The following is a 24355-nucleotide window of genomic DNA, read 5'->3' as shown; positions in this document are numbered from 1 at the left end:
GTAATTAACACGTTTTAGTAACTGCATGTTGGTCACCAAGAGGCCAAACCGAAACAAGGATAATTTCCATTATCTTCTGTAAACTCCTTCTTTAGAAATAATAAAGAGATCTAAGCAAGTTCACTTAATTTCTGTTTTCTAATGGGGGCAGGGGATAGTGAAGCATAAGGCTACTGAAAATATTCCACTGTAGACTAAAATAACTAATTATATTTTAAAAACATTATTTATTATGACATTATAATGTTCTAGCACAAGAGGGCTTTATACATTGGCCAGTATAAAACGATTATATTGGGTACAGGTTTCAAAAAGTAACAAGCATCTGTAAATCCAGATATGAATGAATGGTATTTAATAAGATTGTTTTTGTTTTAAAATGAGTATTTATGTGTTGCTGTAGAAAGAGCAGCAATGTATTGCTGTTTATGGATGCTATTGTGCCTGAGGTTAGGATCCCACACACTATCTGAGATGCAGCCAAGAAAAACAGCCCTGATAGACAATGCTTCACTTCACCTGCTACAATACTGTGCATTTCATTTATGTCAAGAATATGTACAGTTAGGGTTCATTCACCTCATTATTTTGTTACATCTACTTTCCAGTTAACCAGTCTCTCTTGGAAATAATAAATAACTATTTTAAAAAACAATTGCAGCTTTGCATTCAGAAGATCTACTTTCATTTTGTATTAAAAAATATCCACCATTTTTATAAACTGGCTGGCTTTCGAAAATAGAATTTAGACTCCACCAACTCTCTTCTGCTTGGCAAGATTGATTTTACGCTGCCTTCCAGAAGTAGATTACCAAAGCAAAATGAAACATCTTGGGCTTTATCTAATGCTTTGCTTCACCAGCCCTATCAAACGTCAACCTATGTGAGCAAATGTTAATTCTCGTTGCAGATTCATTGTAAACACCTCACAGTTAACCTCCTCCATTTCTGTCTGAGGAAAAAAACAAACCCCAAAACATCAGCATCACTTAGAATGCAAAATCTCTTTAAAGGCACCTTCACAATATAAGCTATATTAACAATCCTTCTTGTCACATAATATAATGCAAGAGATTCTGACTTCTCTGTTTGGGCTGGACAAAACAAGTTGAAAGCAAAAATTCTCTCACTGATTTATTAAAACAGACCTACAATTTGTACACATTTTAACATTTTGTAAAAAAGTTTTTAGCAAATTTCTCTTTTTAAAAAGAGCTGGGGGTGGGGGCAGAAGAAGGTTGAATTTTAAGGTTAGGATTTCAGCTCTCTGTAAACCGACATTGGCCATCTCAGCAGAGGTCAACCAGTGTGTTCCACTAAAACATAAAACATTGTGATGAATTTGAAATCATTTGTCTTCCTCAAGACTTAACTACAGTCCAGAAATCTTTAGATAAGTTTACTTGCCAAAGACTATGTAGCAATGTCATTATTATTATTATTCAAATCTATGTGTTAATAGAACCACATTGCACAGCAATTAATTTTCAGTATTTCCTTGGTACTGATTGGTTAACATTTTAGTTTTTAAAATGGTCTTCTTGAGACAAATGATAACATATTTTTCATCCTGTACAAAATTATATATATGTTTGTACAGGATAAAAAAATATATATATATATATATATAATTTTGTGCAGTGTATATATATATCATTAAAACACAAATAAAAACCTAGAGGGTCAACATAAATAAAATAAAACTTTATTTTTTTTAATAAAATTATGTTTTGGGTAAAGAAAAGATAGCGTGTCATTTCTTTACTGGTACAGACAATTTTTTATCCAAAAGAATACATTGTGTTTTATTGTGTCATTTGTCTGAATACAGACTCAGTGGAATATCTAAATGATACCCTGCTCTGAACTCCAAGCTGAAAGTAAGTTTTTATTATACTTGAGGGAAACAATGGGTTCAGCTGCTTATTGCAAAGAGCAATTGTCAAGGGAGAGGTAAACTCAATTACTGTAACCATCCTGAATAAAAAATACTGCCAAGAACAAAAATACACCTGGGTAAAGACAGCCACTGAATAAAAAAATCGACATAAAGCGTATCAAATATTTATTTATCTGGGCAACAAAGGACTATGATACATTGACAGGCATGGAAACTACTGCCAGCACAACTCAATACAATACAACTATAACTGCTTCCAATATGGCCAGTGGAAATACAGGATACCAGGTGGTCCCAAATATTTGAAGTTCTTGGGGGGGGGGGGGGGGGGGGGGCAAAGAAAAGAAAAACTAAACCTTGATCTAAAAGACAATATTAATTTATTGCTCTGATGATACTTTCAGGAGGACAGTGGGTGAAAATGAACTTTTTTTTTCCACAACACGTAATAGTTGTAAAACCACTAACGTTTAAAAATCTTGCCTGGATCCAACATCACTTTATTTTTTTTTTCTTTTTCAATGAGAAACTAAATGTAATACTAATTATATATAAAAATTCAATTTTCTTTTGTTTGTTCAGCTGCTTCATTGTCGCCTTTAACATGCTACAACAGGGCTAAAAAATGATGAATCCCAGAGAAAAACAAAACAAAACAAAAAAAACCTCTGATTTCTAAATAAGTACCATGAACCACATGATGAACTAAGAAGGGAAGATTTAAAACCCACTAAACAAGAGGTAAACAAGATCACCAGATAAATAAAAAAAAGCTTAAAACAGACTCACCATATTTACAGTTCCCATTAAATTACACATAAATAAATATATACATACATAAACACTGATTCCCTTATATAATAACTGTGAATCGTGTCGCAATAGAAAGTTCAAGTTGGTCGCTTTACCTTGGACAGGAAAAAGTTCTACAACTGAAGACATGACATGGAATTGCGTGTGTTTTGTGTTCAAGTTTATTCACAATACTGATAAAATGTCATCAAACCTTTTTGCCTTTTGTTTTTCTTTAGGTTTGTTTTTGTTTTATTTTTTTTAATATGGCTACAATCTTAACTGAAGTTTATGCAAGGGGAGTTGGTGATTCAGTCCGATGAAGCTCATAGATTTATATTTTAGTATTATTTATTAATTTGTTTTTATTTCTTTTTATATATTTTTAGAAAAAAAGTTCCTTTTCTTTTTGTTTGTTTTGGTTTTTTTATTTTTTTCCTCTTTTTGCTTTTTTTTTTTTTTTTTAAAAAGTTCACAAACTCAGACAGAACTTTTTTCTTTGCTGGCTCCATCGCCCATTTCTGTTCTCTCAGGCTCCAAACCGGGGTAAGGAGGTGTGGGGAAGTAACTGGGAGCATATGAAGTGCTGAAGGCTGGAAGGGAGGAAGGACAGCATAGTCCTGCAGAGTTAGAGAACAGGCTGGGCAGAAGGGCATTGATTTTGTTGCTGTAGCCTGGGGTGATTGGAGAGGGAGGGAGGGAGCTAGGAGGGGGATGAATGGATGGATGGATGGATGGATGCAGGAAGGGGGGAAATCCTCACTTTCGGTGCTTCTCCTCTTTGTCGCCGCTTTTGGTGCTGTTGTCTGTGTGGTTGTTGGGGTTGTTGCTGAGGTACATTTTGTCCATGGCCTTGAGCGCCTCGGTGAGATAGTTCTGCAGGGCGGTAACGGCGGCGCACACCGCAGGGCTGCCAAATCCATGAGAGATGAGGTTGAAGTGGGTCAGGCAGCTCTGGATGCCCGGCTCCAGGATAGGGTTGGGCCGAGAGTTCCCCAGGGGAGATCGGTCCTGAGCCAGCAGGTCGGTGAACTCTTTACAGATCTGTCTGCAGTACAAATGGAGCAGTGAGAGAGAGAGAGAGAGATGAACCATTGTTGCCAGCAGCGAAGCCAGTGCAGTCTTCCTGCTAGATTACACAAGCCTTCAGATCAAGGGGACTGTTCCCCCTGTACACTCATAGCCTCTCTCTGAGTCACACACACAAACGCTGTCTCTCTCTCACACACAAATACATATACACATATCTCTCACTCACCCTGGCACACAGACAAGCAGGTCTCTCTTTCATTTCCCTCGCCACCTCTCCCATTCACAGATGCACACAAACATTTCTCTCTTTCACACACATACACACACGCTTCTCTCTTTCACAACACACACATACTTCTTTTTTCACACAGTGTCTCTCTCCCACACACACACGGAGAAATTTCTCTTTCACACTAACGCACACATTTCGCTCACACACACACACACACACACAAATACACACATTTCTCTCACTCACTCACACTCTCTCATGTATCCTCCACCTCTCATATCAAAACTCACTCACAAACACACCCAAAAGGCACCAAACATTTCAAACACATCACGAATCACTCTCCCGCACACACATACACTAACACCACAAACATTTCAATCCTACGCAGGTCATCACAATATTTCTATGTCCCTCCTCCAATGTTATATTTTGGCACATTATCAATAAGCAGCTTAGAGTATCTCTGCAATACGGAACAGGATATATGGTGAGTAATATTAAGAAGGTGGCTCAGGTATTTATTTGCCTTGTGGAAGATCCTGTTTTTGAAATAGAAGAGACTTATTCTCTTCTCGACAAAGCTAGATAATGGCTGTGGCAGGAGGAAAGCCAAGGTCTACTGGGTTCGGGCCAGAGAGGTGAAGTTAAGGATTTAAATTAGGCTCTTAAAAAAAATTATTATGTGTGTGTGTATATATATATAGTTTAAATGAGACTTTCTCCACAAAGGCCAGGGTGACACTGGCTGGGATCCAGAAACTTCCTTTCATGGAGGTGGAAAGGAAGGATACAGGACTATATGGACGTTGTGCATAAGTTATATTTTATATCACAATCACTGCACAAATTGTTGAGAAAATAATACCTTATAGCAGAGATTAGAGGTGTTTTGAAACAGTTTGTATTCTAAAACCTCTGTTAATGTCTTCCAGCCATAAACTGGTTCCCATCCTCTGCCTGTGCCCTCTGGCACTGTGCCCTTTAGTGACATCTCCATTGGTAATTAAGGGCTACTAAACAACCCTTTTAATTTCCAGCAAACATATCAAAACAATCATTTTCTTTTCACACACCACCTGGAAGCCTAGACAGCCCCACCAATGATAAACTCCACTCGCATTTTAACTGCATACAGATTGTCATTTAAAATATATTTGTAATATCCCTATATTCACTAAGTAACAGAGCTGCTTAGAAAAAAAGATTTAATGAATTGAAATCAGTTTAATGTGCCAGTTTTATTTTACTGTCAGTAGGAAACCTTCCCCTAGTGTCTAAATTGATAAAGGCCCAGCAAATGTTTTCCTTTAAGGAATTATTGTTTTTCTTTAAATAAACATCCATCCAAGATTTCACAACCTGCTTTCAAGAAAATCTGCATAAACTCACTTTAGAAAATAAAGCTGGTTATATACTTTTTGCTGTAATATATACTATGAATGCATATTCACAGTCTTACAATTTGCAAAATCATTAGCCATTTACTGCATGGCAAAAAACAAACAAACAAAAATAAAAGCCCCAAAACCTGAGCTTTTCTTTACAACTCAGTAACACAACAGAAAGGTAAATGTCTTACTTTGTAGCTAGAAGCATGTTTTTTCTTGTGACTTGCTCGTTTGGATCGGAATGTTGTCGGTTGAGAAATTCAGCAACTGCTTTGGCAGGAAATTCTGTCTCACAGACATACCCAAAATCTCTAGCTAGATGTACTGCTTCTCCTGGAAAGGGGGGTGAGGAGAAATGCACATCGAATCAATATACACAGCACATAGGGCAAAGTAGATTAGCAAAAGCTATACAGTATTGCACTTAGACTTTCTCTTAAAGTGTACTGCCTAGTGTGCAAATTACAGATATCCTCATTTTATTAATTTGCTTTGCTGTAATCTAGGTCAAAGCAAATATATATGTCCAAGAAAAGAGTTAGAAGTGAAATCATGTGTATGTATTTGTAAGTTTAAATCTCTCGCTAAGTAAATAGATACACACAGTATATATTTCATTTTTAACTATTTTCTTTGGAAATATATACTTGCCTTGACATTATATATATATGTTCTTTTACAATATATAAATGATTAGTACTGATCATAATTACTCCTAGAGCTCTTCTAAATAGAATGCATTAAACAGCTAAGTGTTTAAAATTTAACTTGATCGCATATAATTATCTGTTCCCCCCAAACGATTAACCATGAGAATTTTAGGGTCATTCCACTGAGTCTGTCTGTTTTGTTGATTTGAAAATCTTTGGTTTTAATTTCCTGAACCAGTTGTTTTTTACTGCAGGGCTTCCTGCCATTAGCTCCAGCTCCGGAAGAACGCATGCGCCAATTAGAGCTTCAAAGCCTCAGTCCAGTGAGCTTGTTTCCATAAAATGGAGTGGATCATAAACAATAACAGTACTCTAGAAACTGCCTCATCACCACGGGACTCAAAGCCCAAACAATTTTTATACTATCATCCAAAAAAATTAGCCACCATTACCAGTTTATCTGAAAAATCAACCCATAGTTCTTATTTTTTTAATAATTCCTTAAAGCCCTCGTATGTGAAAACCAAATAGAACAATAGATGACTGTAAAATACTCTCCATCTTTATTAACATCACAAATAATATTAGCATCCATCAAATCTAGACTTTTTGCAAGTTCTCTTGTTTTTTATTTTTCTTACACTAGAGTGCTGGTGCAACTGTAAAGCCATTTTAGATCAGAAAGACTTACTCAGCAGTAAAATATAATGGACTTAATAACCAAAGTGATACTATTGTATTAAGAATCAAGTCTGGCAATTTTATATGTTTTTACTTCATCTCTTATGATACAAAGCAAAAAAGAATAAAGCTATAAAATCCCTCCAGCACAACCAAACTTAAGCTAACTTAAGCATCCTTAAAAGCACTCTACAGACTCAATCAAAATCAATGTAAAGGAATGTCAAAAACAAAACTGGAGAGGAGGAAAGATATTTTAAACTGACCCTGATTAATTTTTTTGTAAGCGTCTGTGACAAAGTAACCATTTTAACAAAGTGATTGCACCTCTTTCAGCTTTCCACATTAGAAATATTAAAGCACATGAAGTCTGAAGGCTTAAAGAAGTTGCACCTTTTTAAGAGTAAAACAGGGAAGCACGGTGTAATAAAACGAGCATATGTTCTGAAAATGAGAACCAAAAGAAAAAAGAAATGTGGGTAGGAGAAAGAGTACAACTTTGAGGCTTTCAGGACACTGTTAAATCATGACTTAGGTCAAGGATTCCCAAATTAATTCAGGAAGCAATGGTCTCGCATTTCTCAGATGTCAGAATAACTTAAATGATTTACTGTTATGTTGTTTATGGTGGAGAAGAGACTTAACTTTGAGTAGCTGCAGTTCTTTAAATTTAAAATTGCTTAGTCCTCAGTGGTAGATGGAGGATGGAATGAGGGGACTGAACCTTTGGCTGAATCCTGTAGCTTTCACTCACATAAGTAATACTTATGGGCCTGATCCTGAAGTCCTTATTCAGAGAGGAAATTTCTATAGGCCCATACTTTCTCTCACTGAAGTCAATTCACTACAGCCGGATAATTCACCTGAATAAGAATGCAGATAGCACCCTGAGTGTGTGTGTGTGTGTGTGTGTGTGTGTATGTGAATATATATGGCAATGCTAAATATGCAAGAGATATTTAAAAACATTTCAGGTTAACATAAAAGACACAGTTCCAGAATTAACATTTTTCCCCAAGCATGAAGATTAGATAAAATAACCTCCTTCAAACAAGGAACACAGGCCTCAAAAAATTGGGGATTTATCCTATTAGGCAAAAAATGAACCCTTTCCAATCTTTGAGTCACTTACCCTCCACTAGTGATGTGAGCAGGGTGACATTAGCAGCTTTACGTCTCCCGGCTGGCAGGTTTAATCCTATTTTGTCCAGTTTTTCTCTCAAAGATCTCCCTCCATTTTTAGACTTCGCCCTGTTTCACACATAAAAACCACTTAGAATATGACTAATCTGCACCAGGTCATATTTCAGTTCCTTTTAAAACCTCCCAAAATGTATTAGAAAATAATGTTGATGATGAAGGGACATTTAGGAAAGTTTTATGCCGGGAAAAGCTAAGAATGAAGAACAGGCAATTAAAGCAAAGCTGAATACAAAATTAACTGAAAAGGATATATTTTTTGTCATTATTTTTTAATTTTGAGTGGTTTTATAGTTAAAATGTTTTCTAACCTACCAAACCAATTCATATACTAGCATAGGGGTATTACAAGATCTGTTTGGCCAAAGCCATAATCATTTTAGAGCTCTTGACACATTACTACCCCTAATGGGAACTTTGCTAAAGTAGATTTATTTGCAATATCTAATGTATTATTTAGCAGACTAATCTAAAAGGTCAAAAACTTATGTTACCATTATAGAACTTCACTGTATTCAGCAAATAGATTAAGTTATAAATACCTATCTACTATTTTCAACAGAGACAGGTTAAGATAAATTGTTTAAATGAAGCTTCCTATTAATTAATTCTGGATTTTATTCCCTACCCAAGTGATCTTTAATTGTGTGGATTAGATTATAACCCCTAGGTAACTAAGAAAGACAGAAGGAAATCACCAATGTGTGGTTGCATCATTTGAATATAGAACCCAAACTTTTTGAAAAATTACTATACCAAATTTCTCATAAGGGGGGAAAAAAGACTGGGGAGAGGAGGGTATCTCCCGCATCCTTTGTGTATTACAACACACACAAAAACGATTATCGCCAAGGATCCAAGCGTCACTTTAAAGCAAACTATTCCCCTTTGCCGTATCCTACCATGGCAAGCAGCAGCCTTCTACAGAAATGGTTTGGTGGCGGCGACATCATTTCGTGGCGCTGCATTAGTGCAGTTGTCGACTGGCCTGGGTTGCTATGGCTGCAGTGACCTCATGGGATGATGCTGAGGAGAGGTGGCCTCGCCTCGTGGGGCCGCAGCTGTTGCCCGTGGCCGGGTGGGTGCGATGGGGCGAGGGCTTGGAGGCAGAGGGCGGGCTGGGGTGGCGTTGCACTAATTGCAGTGGCGGGCTGGGGCATGCTGGGGCATGCTACACGGGACTGCCGGCAAGTGTCTGGGGGGCGGGGGGCAGGGACCGCGGCTGCAGCCCTGCCGGGATGTCGCCAGGGCCCTGGCGCGGCTGCACGCGCCCTGCCACGGGCTCCGGGGGCTGACTGCGGACAGCGCGCGAAACAGCGAGCAGAGGCCGGCCCGGCCCGGCCACGCTGGGGGGGGGATTTGTCTCCTCTCTCCCCTCCCCTCCTCTCCTGTCCCTCCTGGCCCCGCCCCGTCGGCTCCCTCCTCCCCTCACCTCCGGAGCACCCCGCCCAGCAGGGACGCGTTGAGGCACTCGGGCGGGGAGAGGCGTCTCTGCACTTCCGCCACCGTGACCTTGTACTTGGAGGTGGAGCTGAGCAGGGAGAGGCGGCCCGGCACGGAGCAGAAGACCTCGTTGGGGTTCACCACCCCGCCGAAGAGCGCGTCCTTGTTGATGGGGATGGCGGAGACGGCGTTGCTGTTAGACTTGGAGAGGGACACGGGGCCTGCAGCGGACAAGGGGGCGGTGTTAGGGCCCCGCAGCGCCGCGGCAGCCCCCAGCCGGCCTCCGCGCCACGTGCGAGCGGGGAGCGGGTCGCAGCGGGCGGAGGAGCGCAGGAGGGACGGCGCAGGACTGGGATGAGGCAGCGCCGGGGTGGGGAGGGGGCGGCAGGGAGAGGTGGGGAAGAAGAGGGGGTGAGGGGAAGGCGGGCGCGGGGGGGGGGCTGGCGCTGTTTCGGACTCAAGCGAGCCCGAGGGGAGAAAAGACCCAGCGAGTAGCTGCTGTCAGTGCAGCGGCTGCGCGCTGCCGGTGGGGCTCCGCTGCCGGGCCCTGGTTACGGAGAAGAGCCCCCCGTCCAGGTTACTAAACCCGCTGTGAAGCTGCCTCTCTCCCCCCCCCCCACCCCCCGTGGGCTGGGAGGCGACCCACTGGTCAGTGCGAGAGGCTTTAGCCAAACCCAATTGCCAAGGTCTCCGTTTGCCCTTAAATGCGGGCAATAATGAATAAATGGACTCACACGCAGATTTAAGTTGTATGTTTGGTTGTATGTTTGGTATCTGGAAGCCCCCCGTTAAAAATACCACTTACAAAATCTAGACCCAGTCTAATAATCAAGGTGCACATTTGCTTTCTCCTGAAATAAGCTAGGCCTTAGAAGCAAGTTGGTATGAGCCAGCCACACAAGCAAGTGTCTGTTTTTAGTTTTTAATAGCAAGGCCCCTCTAAAAGTGGTGTCACATCAAGCCGAATATTTTAAAACTGGGAAGAGGGCAATTCACAGGCGGTTTCAAAAAGCAGCCAGCTGCATATTAATATAGTACAAAATGCTAAACTGATGTATGTATTTCGATGCGGATAACTGCAAAAGAGAGTGAGGGCTGTGTGCCTTAACTTGTGCTACCATGTTTTCAGTGTGTAAGAGGAAAAAGGAATATATTCTGAAACGCCTGTGCAGTGTTCGCCAGTAAAAGAAACACTGAAGAGCAAATTACAGCACCTTCCCTGTGAATGACTACATCTGCCCAGAAACCTTGGGTGTTTAACTACATATCTACCAAAAATAAAAATCATCCTATATTCCCCACCCCCAGGCAGTCAGGTTCAGGCCATTGTTGGAATAAATTCGGGGCCACCAAAAAGCGTACTGAGCCCTTGCAGTAGCCAGCATTACTAAGCACAACTGAAACATGTCCAGATTATTTTGCATGGAATTTAGGTTGCATTCAAGTTCCACAGGGGTACATTATAAATGTTTACTCTCTTTCTCTTTCCTCATGTGTGCTGCTTTCCCCCCTACATCTTTACTTTAGTGGGGATAGTCCAAACCTATGGGGGGGCTCTAGGTTTTGGATAGATCACTTGTGACATTAATAGCTCTGGGGAGGCTAATAGAGACAATAGGAGTTAAACGAACTCTTGAGATTACTAATAAAAGAGCCAATTATCATGTCGACTTGGAAAGAGCATCTCTTAAGATTTATCCCTTGCACATCTAATTTGACGTGACAAAGGCTTCACAGATAGAAAAATGAAACTTTAAACTAGCTTACTGTATACTGATTAGAATAAGAAAGGAGAACCGCTTTATATAGTATCATCCTCTGGTGGTGCATAGAATACCCAAATATTATTACCTTGCCAACAAAATATAAGCATGCTATTGCTCAGAGCGAATAATAGCTAAGCATTCAACTCAATGAGTTTTACTCCAACAACAGCTCACTAAACAGAATCCAAATGCAAACCAATCACTTTCCATCTTTTCATCAAGAACCAAAAACTACCTTGAACAATATTTTCATAATCCTTAGGGTCATTTGAAGGAAGATGGGAAACCAGATTTTAATGAAAGCACAAAATATCTTTTACACAGTTAGGAACCATTTTCACAACCACTCCTAAAGACCCACGTCTAAACAACCTTCACAATGATCAGACTAAAGAACCTAACACCTTTTCTACAAAGCCATCTACCATTTTTACTCATCATCATGTAAAAAAAATATATATATATATGGAAAACATTTCTTACCATTCCAGAAACCCCAAATTCTCAACATGGATAAATAATGCCACTCAGTTGGATTAATTGATCTAATTACAAAAGTGAAATGCATTATAATGAACTAAAACACTGAATCTGAGCTAATATTGCAACATTTTCTTGTACAAACTGCAAACCGTACTACTAAATGAAGGCTGCTTTCAACACTGATGATCTATTTTATTTTCCATTCACAACCCTTTAATAAATTATATTTGAAAGAAAAAAAAGGGGTGGGGGGAAGCTTAGCAAGTTCTCTCTTCAGTAATACCCAGCTTGTGAGGACATGCTTGGAATGCTAAAGGAAATGGCTTACCTTTCTTAATTACAGTTTGATCTGGGATGTTAATACCCGGGTCTTCTACATGCTGCAACAAAAGAAATACATAGGGAGGTAAATGTATAATCATAACAAAGGGAAACGAATGTCAGGAAGGCTGTGTGTGTGTTATCAATTATTTTTTCTCTTCCCTACAATTTATATGTAAACATCTGATTTCCGTTTATTGGGATTTTGGCATTTCCAAATTAAAGAAAGCTTTAGGATTCCTCCCCCTCTTTCCTCTCCTTCGAAATAAAAACACCTGGAGTTGCCGCAAAGTGCAATTGTGACCCTGAAATCCAAGTCACCGTTTTGTTTTGTACCTCAACTCTTTAAAAAGAATTCCTATTATAACAGCAATCAAGTACGCCAAGTGTTGCTCCTGTGCCTACTGCCGCGAGGGCAGAGGAAAGCACAATGGAAGCTAGCGGAGAAATAACTGGGGGTGGGGGGGGGGGGAGCACTGGAAATCATTTGGAAACATTTTAAGGGAGGGGATGCGAGAAGGAGGCAAAGTATTAGCACACTTTCACTGTGGAAAACAGGCGGGGAGGCGGGGGAGAATCACTGCTTGAAATGAAGATCGGGAAAGTGCTATGAAAACAGAATAAAGAGCCGATTGCTTTACTATTGTCCACTAGCAGGTTTTGTTGTTTCTTTTGCAGATGGATTTTATGTGCCGGAGTCAAAACGTGATTAGAAAGTAAAATGAAATCATGTTTTCTAATTCAAAAACTGACAGGCAATATAATGTCTGGCTGTGTTTACAAATTAACACCAGTGCTGCTGAGATAGAAGATTTCGCAATCGTTACAAAACACAGGCATTACCATTTAAAAAACTATTACTTCCTTCTCTAGTCTTTGTCCAACAATAATACTGATTCTAACATTTTCCATTCTGTCTTGGATTTATGCTCCTGTTAATTGTGCCTGATCTCAATGATTCCGGGTGGATGGTACTAAGTTGCTTTATTACAGGTTTTATTATACTCAATGCTCTCATTTGTAACTTGCCTAAAGTGCTTCTGGATTTAAGTATAATTAAATTGAGAAATGTTCAGAAATGACTACTGCTGCAGTTCTTGTGTTTTAACTATATGGGGAAATATGATCCCTTTATGCATGCACCCTAAACCCATAAAGTAAATGTAGTGTGGCATAATACTTTTATTTGTGTTATTTCTACACATATCCCATACAGCGAGGACTATTAAATTTAAAATCCCACAGAGATATTTATGATTAAATAATTTGCACCATCTACTGGATTTTCTTAAATATTTAGCAGTGATTTTTATTAAAGGTTAACTGTTGCAGCAACGGGAGAATTCAGAATGACCTTTTTCCTGACCCAAATTCCTTTAAAAGAACGTTTTGTTTTGCCTAACTGAATAATACTCTCAGAAGATACATTCTCTTATTTGTTTTATTTTATTTGCTCATGCATCCTGCTGTTTCAGTTTTACAGGAAAAAAATGACTGGACTAATTTAACGTTTTACACCAGATGGCTTTCACGAAGTATAGCAGTGATAAGAATTCATAGGTGCTTGAAAGACTAATAAAATGATATGCACTTAAAATATCTGTAAAAAGGGGTCTCCAAGACCGTCCACTTTAACAAAGTACAATTGCAGGAAGGGCGGATTCAGAGAAATATTTAAGGTCATGTTTCTACAGTAACTATGACCTGGCAGTGAGCAAATCAGTTTCTTCTAAATATTGCCTTCATGACGTTTTATTTCAAGTTAAAAGAATCGATCTGTTTTCAACGGATCTAATTTGCTTACTAAATCCTCCACTTGGGGAAATGTATGCGTTTATTGCAAAACTGCTAAACATAAGCAGCAATTTTCTGTGGTTAATTTAGCCAGAAGAGAGCTGTAATAAATTCACTATTTCCCCAGGTATAATTTACAAAAGGTTTCAAAATGACCAAAAAATAGGTAAGTCCATCTGAACATTATCCTTGCAACATGAAACTGTACTCATTAAACTGTCAACGGATATATTGTTGTAATATTTGATCCTGTAATTTGGGATGGCATTTTAGCAAAAATCACATCCAGATACCACAATTCCCCTCCTCCTTCCCCTATAACTGAAGCGGCTTTAGCCTCTTAGCGGGAGCTCCATGAACTTTAATAAATTTATTGGCAAGTTCTAAATCTTTTTTGCAGGGAGAAAACTAGAAATATGAACTTTGATCAGAAACAAATTCTTTAGATCACATGGCACCACTAGAGTACTTGCAAATGAACAATAGCCATCTTGCACTGGAAATAGCCAATGTGCTAATGTCATGCTTAATTAGCAATCATTTTAAACTGTATTTATTGATAACAGAATTAGACCAAAAATAATGTATTATCCAATAGTCTCCAAACATTTAATTTAATATAGGGTGTAGGAGGTCTGGATAGAATTTGATAACCTATTGCTAATGATTTATGAGGTCATCCCTTAGCACTCCAGCTAAAAGAATAAGGCAGCATTTTAATATACCTCCTCTCTGATTTGTCACATAATTCCTTTAGAGTAGAGAATCTGGATGTATCCTCTTACAACTTGAGACGTCATTGTACCATATGCCAATTCCGTAATCACTAAGAACTGATTTTTCTTCTTAGGCCACTTTCTTCCACTTTTTTTTTTTAAATCTTTGGCTGGGAGGGCATTTAATGAGCTCTTGCATTTCAGACTAATGTTTTTTCCCCAAGGCAGTGAGCAATCCCAAATGCAAGGCCCAATGGCGGGATTAAATATTCTTCCTATGGTAACAGCTTATTGTCTTTGAAAATGAAATATATTGCTAATGATGACACTAATTTGATTTATTTCTATTTTAGTGGACACTGTTAAGGCAGAGGATGTGTGGGTATAGCTGCAGGAACCTATTGTTCTAGGTGGGAGCCTTGGCATTTTTGGTTTTGCTGCTGTTTAGGTTGAATTCTTTCGTGTGACAAAAGCCTTACCACTCCTTACACACTGCCTTGGGCAACTATAATTTCTGCTGAGAAAAGGCACACACTCGGTCATGAAATTGTAGTTGTGGGTGAATAACATAGACCGTATGCATCCTCCTTACCGGTACATCTTCTATAGCATGAGGTATCGAATGGATAGGAATGTCTCCTAGTCCTGAGCTGAGCCCATGGGGTCCATGCAGTAGATCCTCATGCCGCCGGTAATCCCTACGAGGGTCCAGGCCGGATAGCTGGTGGGGTAACCCCCGGTGTGTGTGTAAGAGCCCAGCCTCCTGGCTTTGTCTCTGTCCTGGCCATCCTGGATGCTGGGGTTGAGGTTGGGCATGGAGGGGATTCAGGCTATAGGGGTCATTAACGTGGGAATAAGGATCTTGAGACTGGGGGTAAATGGGCTGGTAAGGAGGAGGGAAGTATGGGGGCTGAAAGTCAGCGTTGGGGGTGTGGGAGAGTGGAGGGGCGCTGGTGTAGGGAGATTGACCTACAGACCCCAACTGGGGTAACCGGGCTGTCCCATTGCTGGTGCCATCGTGACGATCCTGAGGGGGAAGAAGAGAAGAGAAGAAAAGAAAAGATAAAATCAAACTGTTTACAGTAAAATTGGCTTGTAAATTTCACCCATGCAACGATCAAGCAAGATTTGCAATTCATTTGCTGCCCAGCAGAGAAAAGCAGACCTGGAGATTTTCCTGTCTGTGACTTTTCTCTTTACATTGTGGCAACAAAACTAAAAAGATTTTTTTTAAAAAAAACAACCCATCCCAGTGGAAATGCAGTATGTATTTACAATAGATACTGGCCAGAATTCGTATTCTTACACTGGAGCATGAAACATTTCTTTTAAAAGATTTGTTTTTAAATGGACGTTGTTCTTAAAAAAGAAAAAATCAACCTCACCAGTACCAAAATGTATTCTGCTGGCTTTAAACAGAACTAAAACAATATTATTGTTTAGATTATCTTTAATGTATCTAAGAAAAAGAGATACTCAAAGAGCACTGCCATTTTATTACGATTAAACATAGAAGTGTGTCTAAAATGCTTGAAATAAAGCAATCATTTAAATTACAAGTTTCACAAATGTTTAAACACGATATTACGATATGCCTTTTCACCCCCATTCAATAGATACGCGCTGCTTTCTAGAGATTTATGCTACAGGATACAATTTAAATGAAAAATATTTAATTGAGGTGGAAAGCAAACCGAAGGAGATAAAATACTGCATAAATAATGAAAAGGTAGAACATCTTAAGACACACAGCTGGATAAATATAAACAAAAATAAAATGAATGCGCATTGTTTTGTCAGTTTATAATTGGAACTAGGGGGAAGGGTTACCAAATAAAAGCCCATAGGTATGTCTAAGATAAATGAATAGCCCCCAAAGAGGAGAGGAGAGATAAGAGAGCTATCATTACATGATATAGATTGTATAGCACATGAAGTTATTATCTCGAAAAAGGAGAAAAGAAGAAATACTGAATATAGCCCAATTACAAGTGGGAAAGTGAAGAAATAAAGGCGGATATGGTACAAACAAGCCTTTTGTAGTTCACTTGAGGCAGCCAGGAAAAAAAGCTAAAAGATTGACTTGGAGGGGGGTGGGGGCAGAAATGTCCTCGTAGGAAACCTGGGTGTAAAATCCAAAGTACCAACATCATCATCGACAACAACAATAAGGCAAAAACCCCCTAAGATATAATGCTGAAACAACTCACCATAGCTGAAAAACTGTGTACTAACATCTGCGAAGAGTCTGGGATAACAAGTCAGGGTAGAAAAATCAGAGAAAAGTGCCCCAATGTGCACCCACACACACACACTCGCACACAAAAAAAAGGAGAAGTGGTAGAAGCCCAGCTCTACACTATGACTACAAGACCACAACGCCAAGGCTTCTCGTGCATCGAGGAAGCTCTGCTATAATCCATCAGAACTTGAACAAATTCCTGATGCCCTTCATTTGATGTTGAAAAGGCGATCTCTATCCTGTCTTGATTTTAGAATTCAAAGTTTTTTGTGTGTGTTTGTTTCTTAATCCTTTTTTTCCTCCTCCCTCTCTCTCTCTTTTCTCCTTCTTTGACTTAGCTGCTGCTCCACTTGAGCTCCTAATAACAGAGCTCTGCTGCCTTCCTTGAGACTCCTAATAGCAGATATTCATGACTATTAATATTACACGAATACTTAATAAGGGAAGAATGGCTGGAAATCGAGCGTGAAGCGAGGAAGCAACTCAAGGCAGAGTCTGTTCTAAATGACGTCCATTGAATGAAGAATCAGTGTATCTAATCAGGGATGGAGGAGAGAGAGGGAGAGAGAGAGAGAGAGACAAAAAGGGAGAGAGAGGGAGAGAGAGGGGACATGCTGCTGCGTCTGACGAATCACAGGAAAGGGGCAACATTTTAAAAGGTTGCAGGGCACGCAAAAGTGAAAGAGAAAGAGATGCAGGGAGAGGGAGAGGGTGGGAAACGGAGTGAGACGGGGGGGGAGGAAAGAGGAGAGTGGGGAAGGGAGGAGAGAAAGGGAGAGGGGGAATGGGAAAGAGAGGGAGGAAGAGACAGAGGTTGGGAGAGGGGCCCCCCAAGTCCGCAGTAAAGAGCGGGGCACACCTCGGGCGGCTGCTGCGAGTACCCTGCTGCCTCAAATGCCAGGGACAGCAGCTGCTGGGCGCCTGCTCCTCTCTTGCTGCCCGAGCCGCTCTCGGGCCCTTTGCTGCAGTCTCCGCCGCCACCACCTTTCAGCTGGGGCTGATCCGCGGGGCCAAGCTGCTCTCCCGCCGCCGCCGCCGCCGCCTGCTGCGCCTCGCCGAGCCGCACCTCCATGGTTCGACGGCCCCAACCCAGCCCGCCGCGAGAGCCCGAGCGAGAGCCGCGGAGAGGGGCTTGACCGGGGCCCCGGGCTGCAGCGCCGCCGCCGCCCCCTCTACCTGTGGTCCCCTCTTTGCCGTTCAGCCCCCGCTCGATCCCCGCGAGGAATCAGGCAGGAGAGAGGCGCCGGGGCTCAGCCCCAGTCGCGTCCTGCCAAGGAGTCCCGGAAGCGAGCTGGGAAACTTTGTCTCGCCCCCTTCTCCTCCTAGCCCCGCTCTGGTGCCGGCTGGAGCCGGGCGAGGGGAGCCGGGGAGCCCCAAAGTGCATCCGATGCGCTTCCCCTCCCGTTGGGAGGATCGGGGACAGGCGGTGTTGCGGTCGGGGGGAAAGGGGACGGAAAGGGAGGCGACTCCCGGCCCTGGCAAGCTGGGGCTCCCAGCCCCGGCACAACCCGTCGGACTGGCTGTGCAACTCCCAAACAGCAACTCCCTAAAAGATGACATGCCTGCTCCACTTTCCCGAGCGGCTGCCGCTGCTGCTGGCGGACTGCGGGGTTATCATAACAACCGGCGCCTTGCCTCCTTGCATGTTCCTACAAAACCGTGCACGCACCTAACCAAATAAAGCTTTAATCCCGCGCCGAAACGTGCATCACCAGGTCTCCGCGGCACGCTGCCACAGGGAAAGTAGCTACCCGTTTCTCTGTCACCCGGGGAGCGGATGCTCTCGCCTCTTGTCACACACAGTGCGGCTGTAACGTCTCAGGAGAACGTGTGTCACCCATGTATTGTTACTGTTGTTGTTATTTTGAAAAGATCCTGTTCACTCTCCCGGGGTCGAATACCAGTCTGTCCAGAGCGAGTACGAAAAGCTTAATTACTGCCCTGCAAGGACACCTAAAACTCCTGTTTCCAAGCCAGAGAAAGACACCAGACTGCACCGCTATTTCCTCTCGAAGAAAACACCGAAACTAACACACCAGGGCTCGTGGATCCGCACCTGGATTTAGCACCTCCGTGCAAAGTCACAATAGCACAAGGCAACAAAAGATACTTACAACCAATTCCACACTCACACGCGCACAGTTACACACCGATCCAGGGTGAAGAGGAATTGTTTTCCTCCTAAACCAGTCGAGAAATATTTTTTTGGGGCGGGGAGGGGAAACCCTGATGCATCATTCATATAAAGCTAGTTTTGGATTCCCAGCGAAGACAAGCTAGCACCGCACCCAGTCTATTCACTTTGTCATCTGTAGACAGAATCACCCCCCAATTATCAGCCCCACACTGAAACATATTTATTTGAGTAATCTTCGGGTCTAGTGATTCGCCGGTTCCTTTCTATTTACAGCATTACAAAAAGAAGTCAGCGGATTCGGAGGGAAATGAAAGACCCAAGATATGTACCTTGAAAGATCAGATTAGGGTTTCGATGTGTAAATTCTCTCATAGAGTACAACCAAAATATGTTTTAAAAGCAGCAGCGCTCTTTATGACTCTGTTTAGATGCACTGCATACAGCAACTTTGGCGAAACGTTTAAAAATAGCATTTGTCGGTTTCATTCTGTCGATTTGTTCGGAATATTTTTGTATCTATCACTACACCTCTTTCTCTCTCCACAGACGTGCATACTGAGTCGCTCAAAGTAAAAAAAAAAAAATAAGCAGGCGGATTTTATGTTAAAAGTTGTTAAAATAATAGACTCAAAAGCTAGACAATTAATTAGACTGGGTGTACGTTCAAAAAGGTTTGATTTTAGTTCATCCACTGATTCTTGATCATTGTACAACTCAGTTTTCCTAACTAGCCCTTACACCCAAAATATCATTTTAAGCATCAGTCTTTCGCAAATGTTTGGGATCCCTCTGGCATCTCTCGTGTGAAAATAATTATTTCCTCTTTTTCTCTTTGCCTTTCCATTCATCCATTCATCCCTCCATATTGAGGGATGGAATCATTCTAGGTACTACATACATGCTCTAGCTACAGATGCTATTATATTCTCCAGTCTGCTTTTTTCTCATATACTTCTGACAAAAGCGATTTTCCAACAGCCCCAAAGTTCCTGGTTAAAGGCTCCCTAGCCCAATGCCATTGTTTCCAACTGTAAGGCTGCAAAGAAGACTGGCGAAGAAGCAGAAGTTTCCTAAACGAAATTCACGGATCGATGGATGCTGCACGGTCCCATTCACAGCTGCTGGGCCCGTTGGTTGCCCCCAGCCCAGGGAAGCGCTTACCTCACATTCCTCATATTTGATATTATCCGTCAGTTTCCAAAGCATTTTCATGGATTGGCGCGAGAGCGGATTTGTTTCTCCCTGTCTCTCACTAAAGTGGAGCCTCTCTGGTATGCAGAGTGCGGCTGGTGGAGTGTTTGCAGAGCTCCTGTGAGCGCTCTGAGATCTCCCTCTAATGGTAGAAACTTTTCCCTTTTCCAGCTCTTTACCAACAGCCTAATCGCCTCATTAGCATAGCAACAATAGTCCAATTGCTCTCCAGCACAACAACCTGCAACAGTGGACACAGGTATAAAGGACCCCCAAGCAAAAGGCTTTATCCAAACAACTGAGCTCTTTTGGAGGGGGAGAAAATGCGAGCCTAGATTTGGGCAAGTGTACATCGCGCTCTCTCTCTCCCCGCGCCCCTCCCCCGCCCCAGTTGTTGTTGCCGCTGCCGCTGCTTTTGCCTCTTGGCTTCCGGCGTGGAGAAAAGTACAGAGAGAAATCAAAGAAGCACCCACTACTCGATTTTCATACTGGGGGTGGGGGTGGGGGGTGATTGATTAGCCTGAGCAACCCCCATCCCACCTGCACATAAAGACTTTACTGGTTTAAATAAACCAAAGTCAAAGCGAGGAGAAAATAAATTAGCATCTTTGTCTAACGAGGTTATTCCACTAACACGGTGGCTTTTGTTTTCCTCCGTCTTTTTTTTTCTTTGTAAGGCTTTTTCTTTTGTAAACTGTTTTGTATCGCTGGGGTGATGCTTTCTATTGCATAACTACAGTTCTTTAAAAAAAATAAAATAAAAACCGAAGATCCAAAACATTATCCAAAGTATGATGCAAACACATTTGCAGCCAGAAACTCTTTTGCAAGCTATTTGGCATAAGGACGAATCAAACTTTGTTGTTTCTTAGGTGGAGAGTTTATTAGCTTAACAGTATCCAGGAAAATGACCAGAGAGAACTAACTCTGACCAATTCCCTCCCCCGCGATGGGGACAAGATTCTCATCATGAATGAAACCAGTGACGAGTTCTTTATTATTCGGTAATGTTACGAATGCTGAGTCACTCTCTGGTGGCTCACCGGGCTGCCCATGCCTCCCCAGGTTTAGACAGGCACCTTCCACCCATGTGCTTCTTTGATCTGTTCAGCAACTCCGAAACGCCGCGACCTCACTTACCCCCAGCGTTCATTCTAATCGGGTTCTTGGGCAGTACCTTGCATTGCCTTTGAAAACCCCGAAAGCCTTTTTAACCACATCCACTTCTAAACGTCCCCGTGACCCTTTCAGCCCGACCGCTGACTGTGTCTGGACAGCTGGTGGGGGCAGTTTCACGGCCTCGGCCCCTCCGCCAGGCACACAGCTATGCGCTCTTGAAGAGGCTGAGGGTTGGGAGCCATTTCCCACATTTCGCTGGAGAATTATGTTTTTGAACCAGTTGGGGGTTATCTGAGGCTGGCGAAGGGCACGGGGTTTTTTTTGTGGGGGTGTGTGGGTGAAGGCAGGGCAATGTAAGGCCCGATTTCTAACTAGACACGCTCATTTCTTTTGTAGCACAACAGCTGGCTGGCTCTACAGGTCTGTGCAACCTTCCACACAGCAAGCTCTCATCTTCAAGGAAGGATTTACCCAGCTGGAGGATAAATATGCTCCCCTGAATCTCCAGGCGAAAGCCCACGGACATCTCTGGGAGATGAAGCGCCCGCTGCAGGCCCAACCCAGAGCAATGTCAGACCTACATACCTACATCTTTTGCGTGAGCAATGAAGGCTGCAGACATTTGGGTTGGTTTGTTTCTGCCCCCCGAAATGTCGTGGGCGTATCTCGTTTCTCTCCAATTCTTTCCCCCCTCGATGTTCTTTTGAACTCCGCCTTTGTCTTCAAGTGCCATGAGAGTAAACTGTTGTTTTACTCCTGTTAAGGTTCACATGGAGCTGGCAGATGAGTCTCTACAGTTTATGCAAAAAGAGGGGACTCCTGAAAGGACCCACCTTGTGCCAGAGCCATGCTCTGGAGTCAGTCGGGCCAGGTCTGGATAAACGTCATTACCATGACAGCTCAGCTAATTGAATGTGAATGAGTACGCTGAGGATCCAACCATCAGAGCACAGCTTCGCTCCCAGATGATAACGGGCGTGGAAGATCACTCTAAAGGCAGATCAATAGGCGAGCTGCATTACCATTTTTGGTGGGGTTGCAACAGTCGAGGCCTGTTGTGCTTAATTAGGTGATCTGGAGAAACCGGACAATGCAGGCAGCCTGATATATTCACCGACCGATTGGCAGAGCAGTTCCCAGCCTGCAAGGCCACATTTACAACTACGAGTTTTCAGCGTTCGGTATCAGATGAAACAGGGCCGAGGTTTCTTATTGCCTCTGGATTTGCAATAAGGGCAGGTTTCGAAATCATAATGTCAGGTGTGCTAGAACCCGGAGCATTTCAAGAAACTCCAGCCCACTGTAATAACAGCAGATCTACCAGCTCTGCCTTTATGTAAGCACGTGAGTGGGTCTCTTAAAACGCTGTTTTAATATTCCATTACACTAATTCACTATTCCATGACACTAATTTCTGATCACTGATCTGAATTAAGTATATAGTTACAAAAATGGTCACCACTACATTGCTTGAATAACAGTGGGGGTATTTCTCCCCCCAGTCTCTAGCTTAAGAACTATTGTCTTGCCCTCACTTGCTAATTCTTTTATACATTTTGCTGAATGGTGGAAGTGGATTTATGCACAGTAACACATTGCTTAAGCAAATCTTAAATTATGTTCATTTAGGTGGCCACAAAGTTAGGTCTGAACGTAAAGAAAAAACAGTAAGAGATTTAAAGCAAGATAAACCAAAAATACTATTGTATTAGAGTTTGCTTAATTCAAAAAATCCTTCTCTTTTGATCACTTGTACTAGACCCGGAAGGTAAAAATGCAATAACCTACAGTGTACAAAGTAAACTCTATTTCCTTCAAAACAACCTGCTACTGCTATAATAAATCAATCAATCAGTGAGTGCGACTTAAATATATTGTTTAAAAAAAGGTAAGAAAAGGAAATAACCATATTGTCTCCTATATTATAATACGGTTACCCAAAAAGAGCAGTTTTCTGTGATATAAGAGCGCCATGTTTAAATATTATATTTCACAGCAGGATTGTGGCTATGCTATTAGAAGGCAATCATGATTTGCAAGAGGCTGTGGAAGTCTGCTGTGATGCCACCTGTGTGAGTTTCCCTCTGTCTTACCCATTTTAAAAACAAAATAATCTAACTGAACGATTTCATCTAGTCATCCAAGGGCCCTGACTAAAAGAGAAGAGTCGTTCGATGAAGACACATAGATTGAAAAGAAATTAAACTTGTTATCCAGATAATATGGGCTGCATCCTAGCGGCACGCTGCTGCCCGTCCGATCAGACTGTAGCGACAGCACCTATCCTGTGATTTTTAAAAACTGTTACAAGTGACCATTCCCGCATCCTCCAGACCTGTTCCATAAAGTCTGCAGAGCAGCCACCACTTTGGCTAAGTTATATATAGAGATCCCACAAATGAAACGCTCTTAAGAGCTAAGTATGATCATACTTTAAGTATGCCTGGAAACAATAATGTCTACGGAAAGAGTTACTTGCAGAAACTGGATAACTTACAGGTACACATGTCCATTCGACAAACCTGGGGGCAAATTCAGTCACCTTAGGGAGCTGAGATCATGAAATCACTAGAGCCAAGGGCTTTTAAACGCCAATTACTTCTCTTGCATCATTCCCATGTACGTGGGAATTTCCTTGGAAAAGTCACTGGCTCGCGGAGATTTCCCACCTGTTGAATTGGGCCTCCCGGTGAAAGAACATTCATCACCGATCCACAAATAACTGGACCTGGGGTGTTTTTCTCCTCTGTGGCAGGGCTCCTAAGCTCCCCCAAGGGCTGATAGTCTCACCTTTCTGGGCTAGATCTCTAGTTCCATAACCATCCCCACCCCGGCACACAAGAAAAGGGAGATTGCATTACCTGCCAGTCTCCCATTTTTGCAAGAATTGACATTCTGGCCGCGGGCTCCCGAACACAAAGTCCCTGCTGGTCATGGACTGAGTGATCCGTCCGCTGCTTCCCCGTGATCTCTTTAGGCAAATCTTCCTTTTACCTGCAACACGACTCTCTCACCTGGTCATAAAGAGCTGGGTGCTACCTGCCGGCGCCTGCGCACTGGCCTAGGAATTCACTCCGTCAGCTCATTTCAAAAGCTCCCAACCTCTCCGGGTAAATGATGGATTTACAGCAGCCAGGGCAATCTTATCACCCGCTCCCCGCTTTTCTCTCTCTCTCTCTCTCGAGAGAGAGAGCCTTCCCGATGGCCATGGGTCAGCAATCCCCCAGGGAGCAGGGACTTTGGAGGGAGCTCCTTCTGCCGTTCG

General features: G+C 42.1%; 1 protein-coding gene across 4 annotated transcripts; it reads right to left on the bottom strand.

Moving 5' to 3' along the window:
• Nucleotides 1-1683: 1683 nt before the first annotated feature.
• Nucleotides 1684-24078, bottom strand: TFAP2A (transcription factor AP-2 alpha). Of its 4 annotated transcripts, none has more exons than XM_037893169.2 (7): nt 23952-24078; nt 14994-15428; nt 11899-11950; nt 9311-9542; nt 7811-7929; nt 5539-5680; nt 1684-3740 (listed from the first exon to the last, which is right to left on the bottom strand). In XM_037893169.2, the coding sequence occupies exons 1-7, from the start codon at nt 23982-23984 to the stop codon at nt 3452-3454; spliced, it is 1302 nt and encodes a 433-aa protein (XP_037749097.1). In that variant the 5' UTR covers nt 23985-24078; the 3' UTR covers nt 1684-3451. The 4 variants fall into 4 exon arrangements, with proteins under 4 accessions (XP_037749097.1, XP_037749096.1, XP_037749095.1 ...); XM_037893168.2 differs by lacking the exon at nt 23952-24078 and adding an exon at nt 19942-20231; XM_037893167.2 differs by lacking the exon at nt 23952-24078 and adding an exon at nt 17503-17823.
• Nucleotides 24079-24355: the final 277 nt, after the last annotated feature.

The sequence above is a fragment of the Chelonia mydas genome, chromosome 2 (assembly GCF_015237465.2).
Source record: "Chelonia mydas isolate rCheMyd1 chromosome 2, rCheMyd1.pri.v2, whole genome shotgun sequence".
NCBI classification, from domain to species: domain Eukaryota; kingdom Metazoa; phylum Chordata; order Testudines; family Cheloniidae; genus Chelonia; species Chelonia mydas.
Note: the sequence above shows the minus strand (reverse complement) of the source record. Positions and strands in the feature narration are given on the sequence as shown.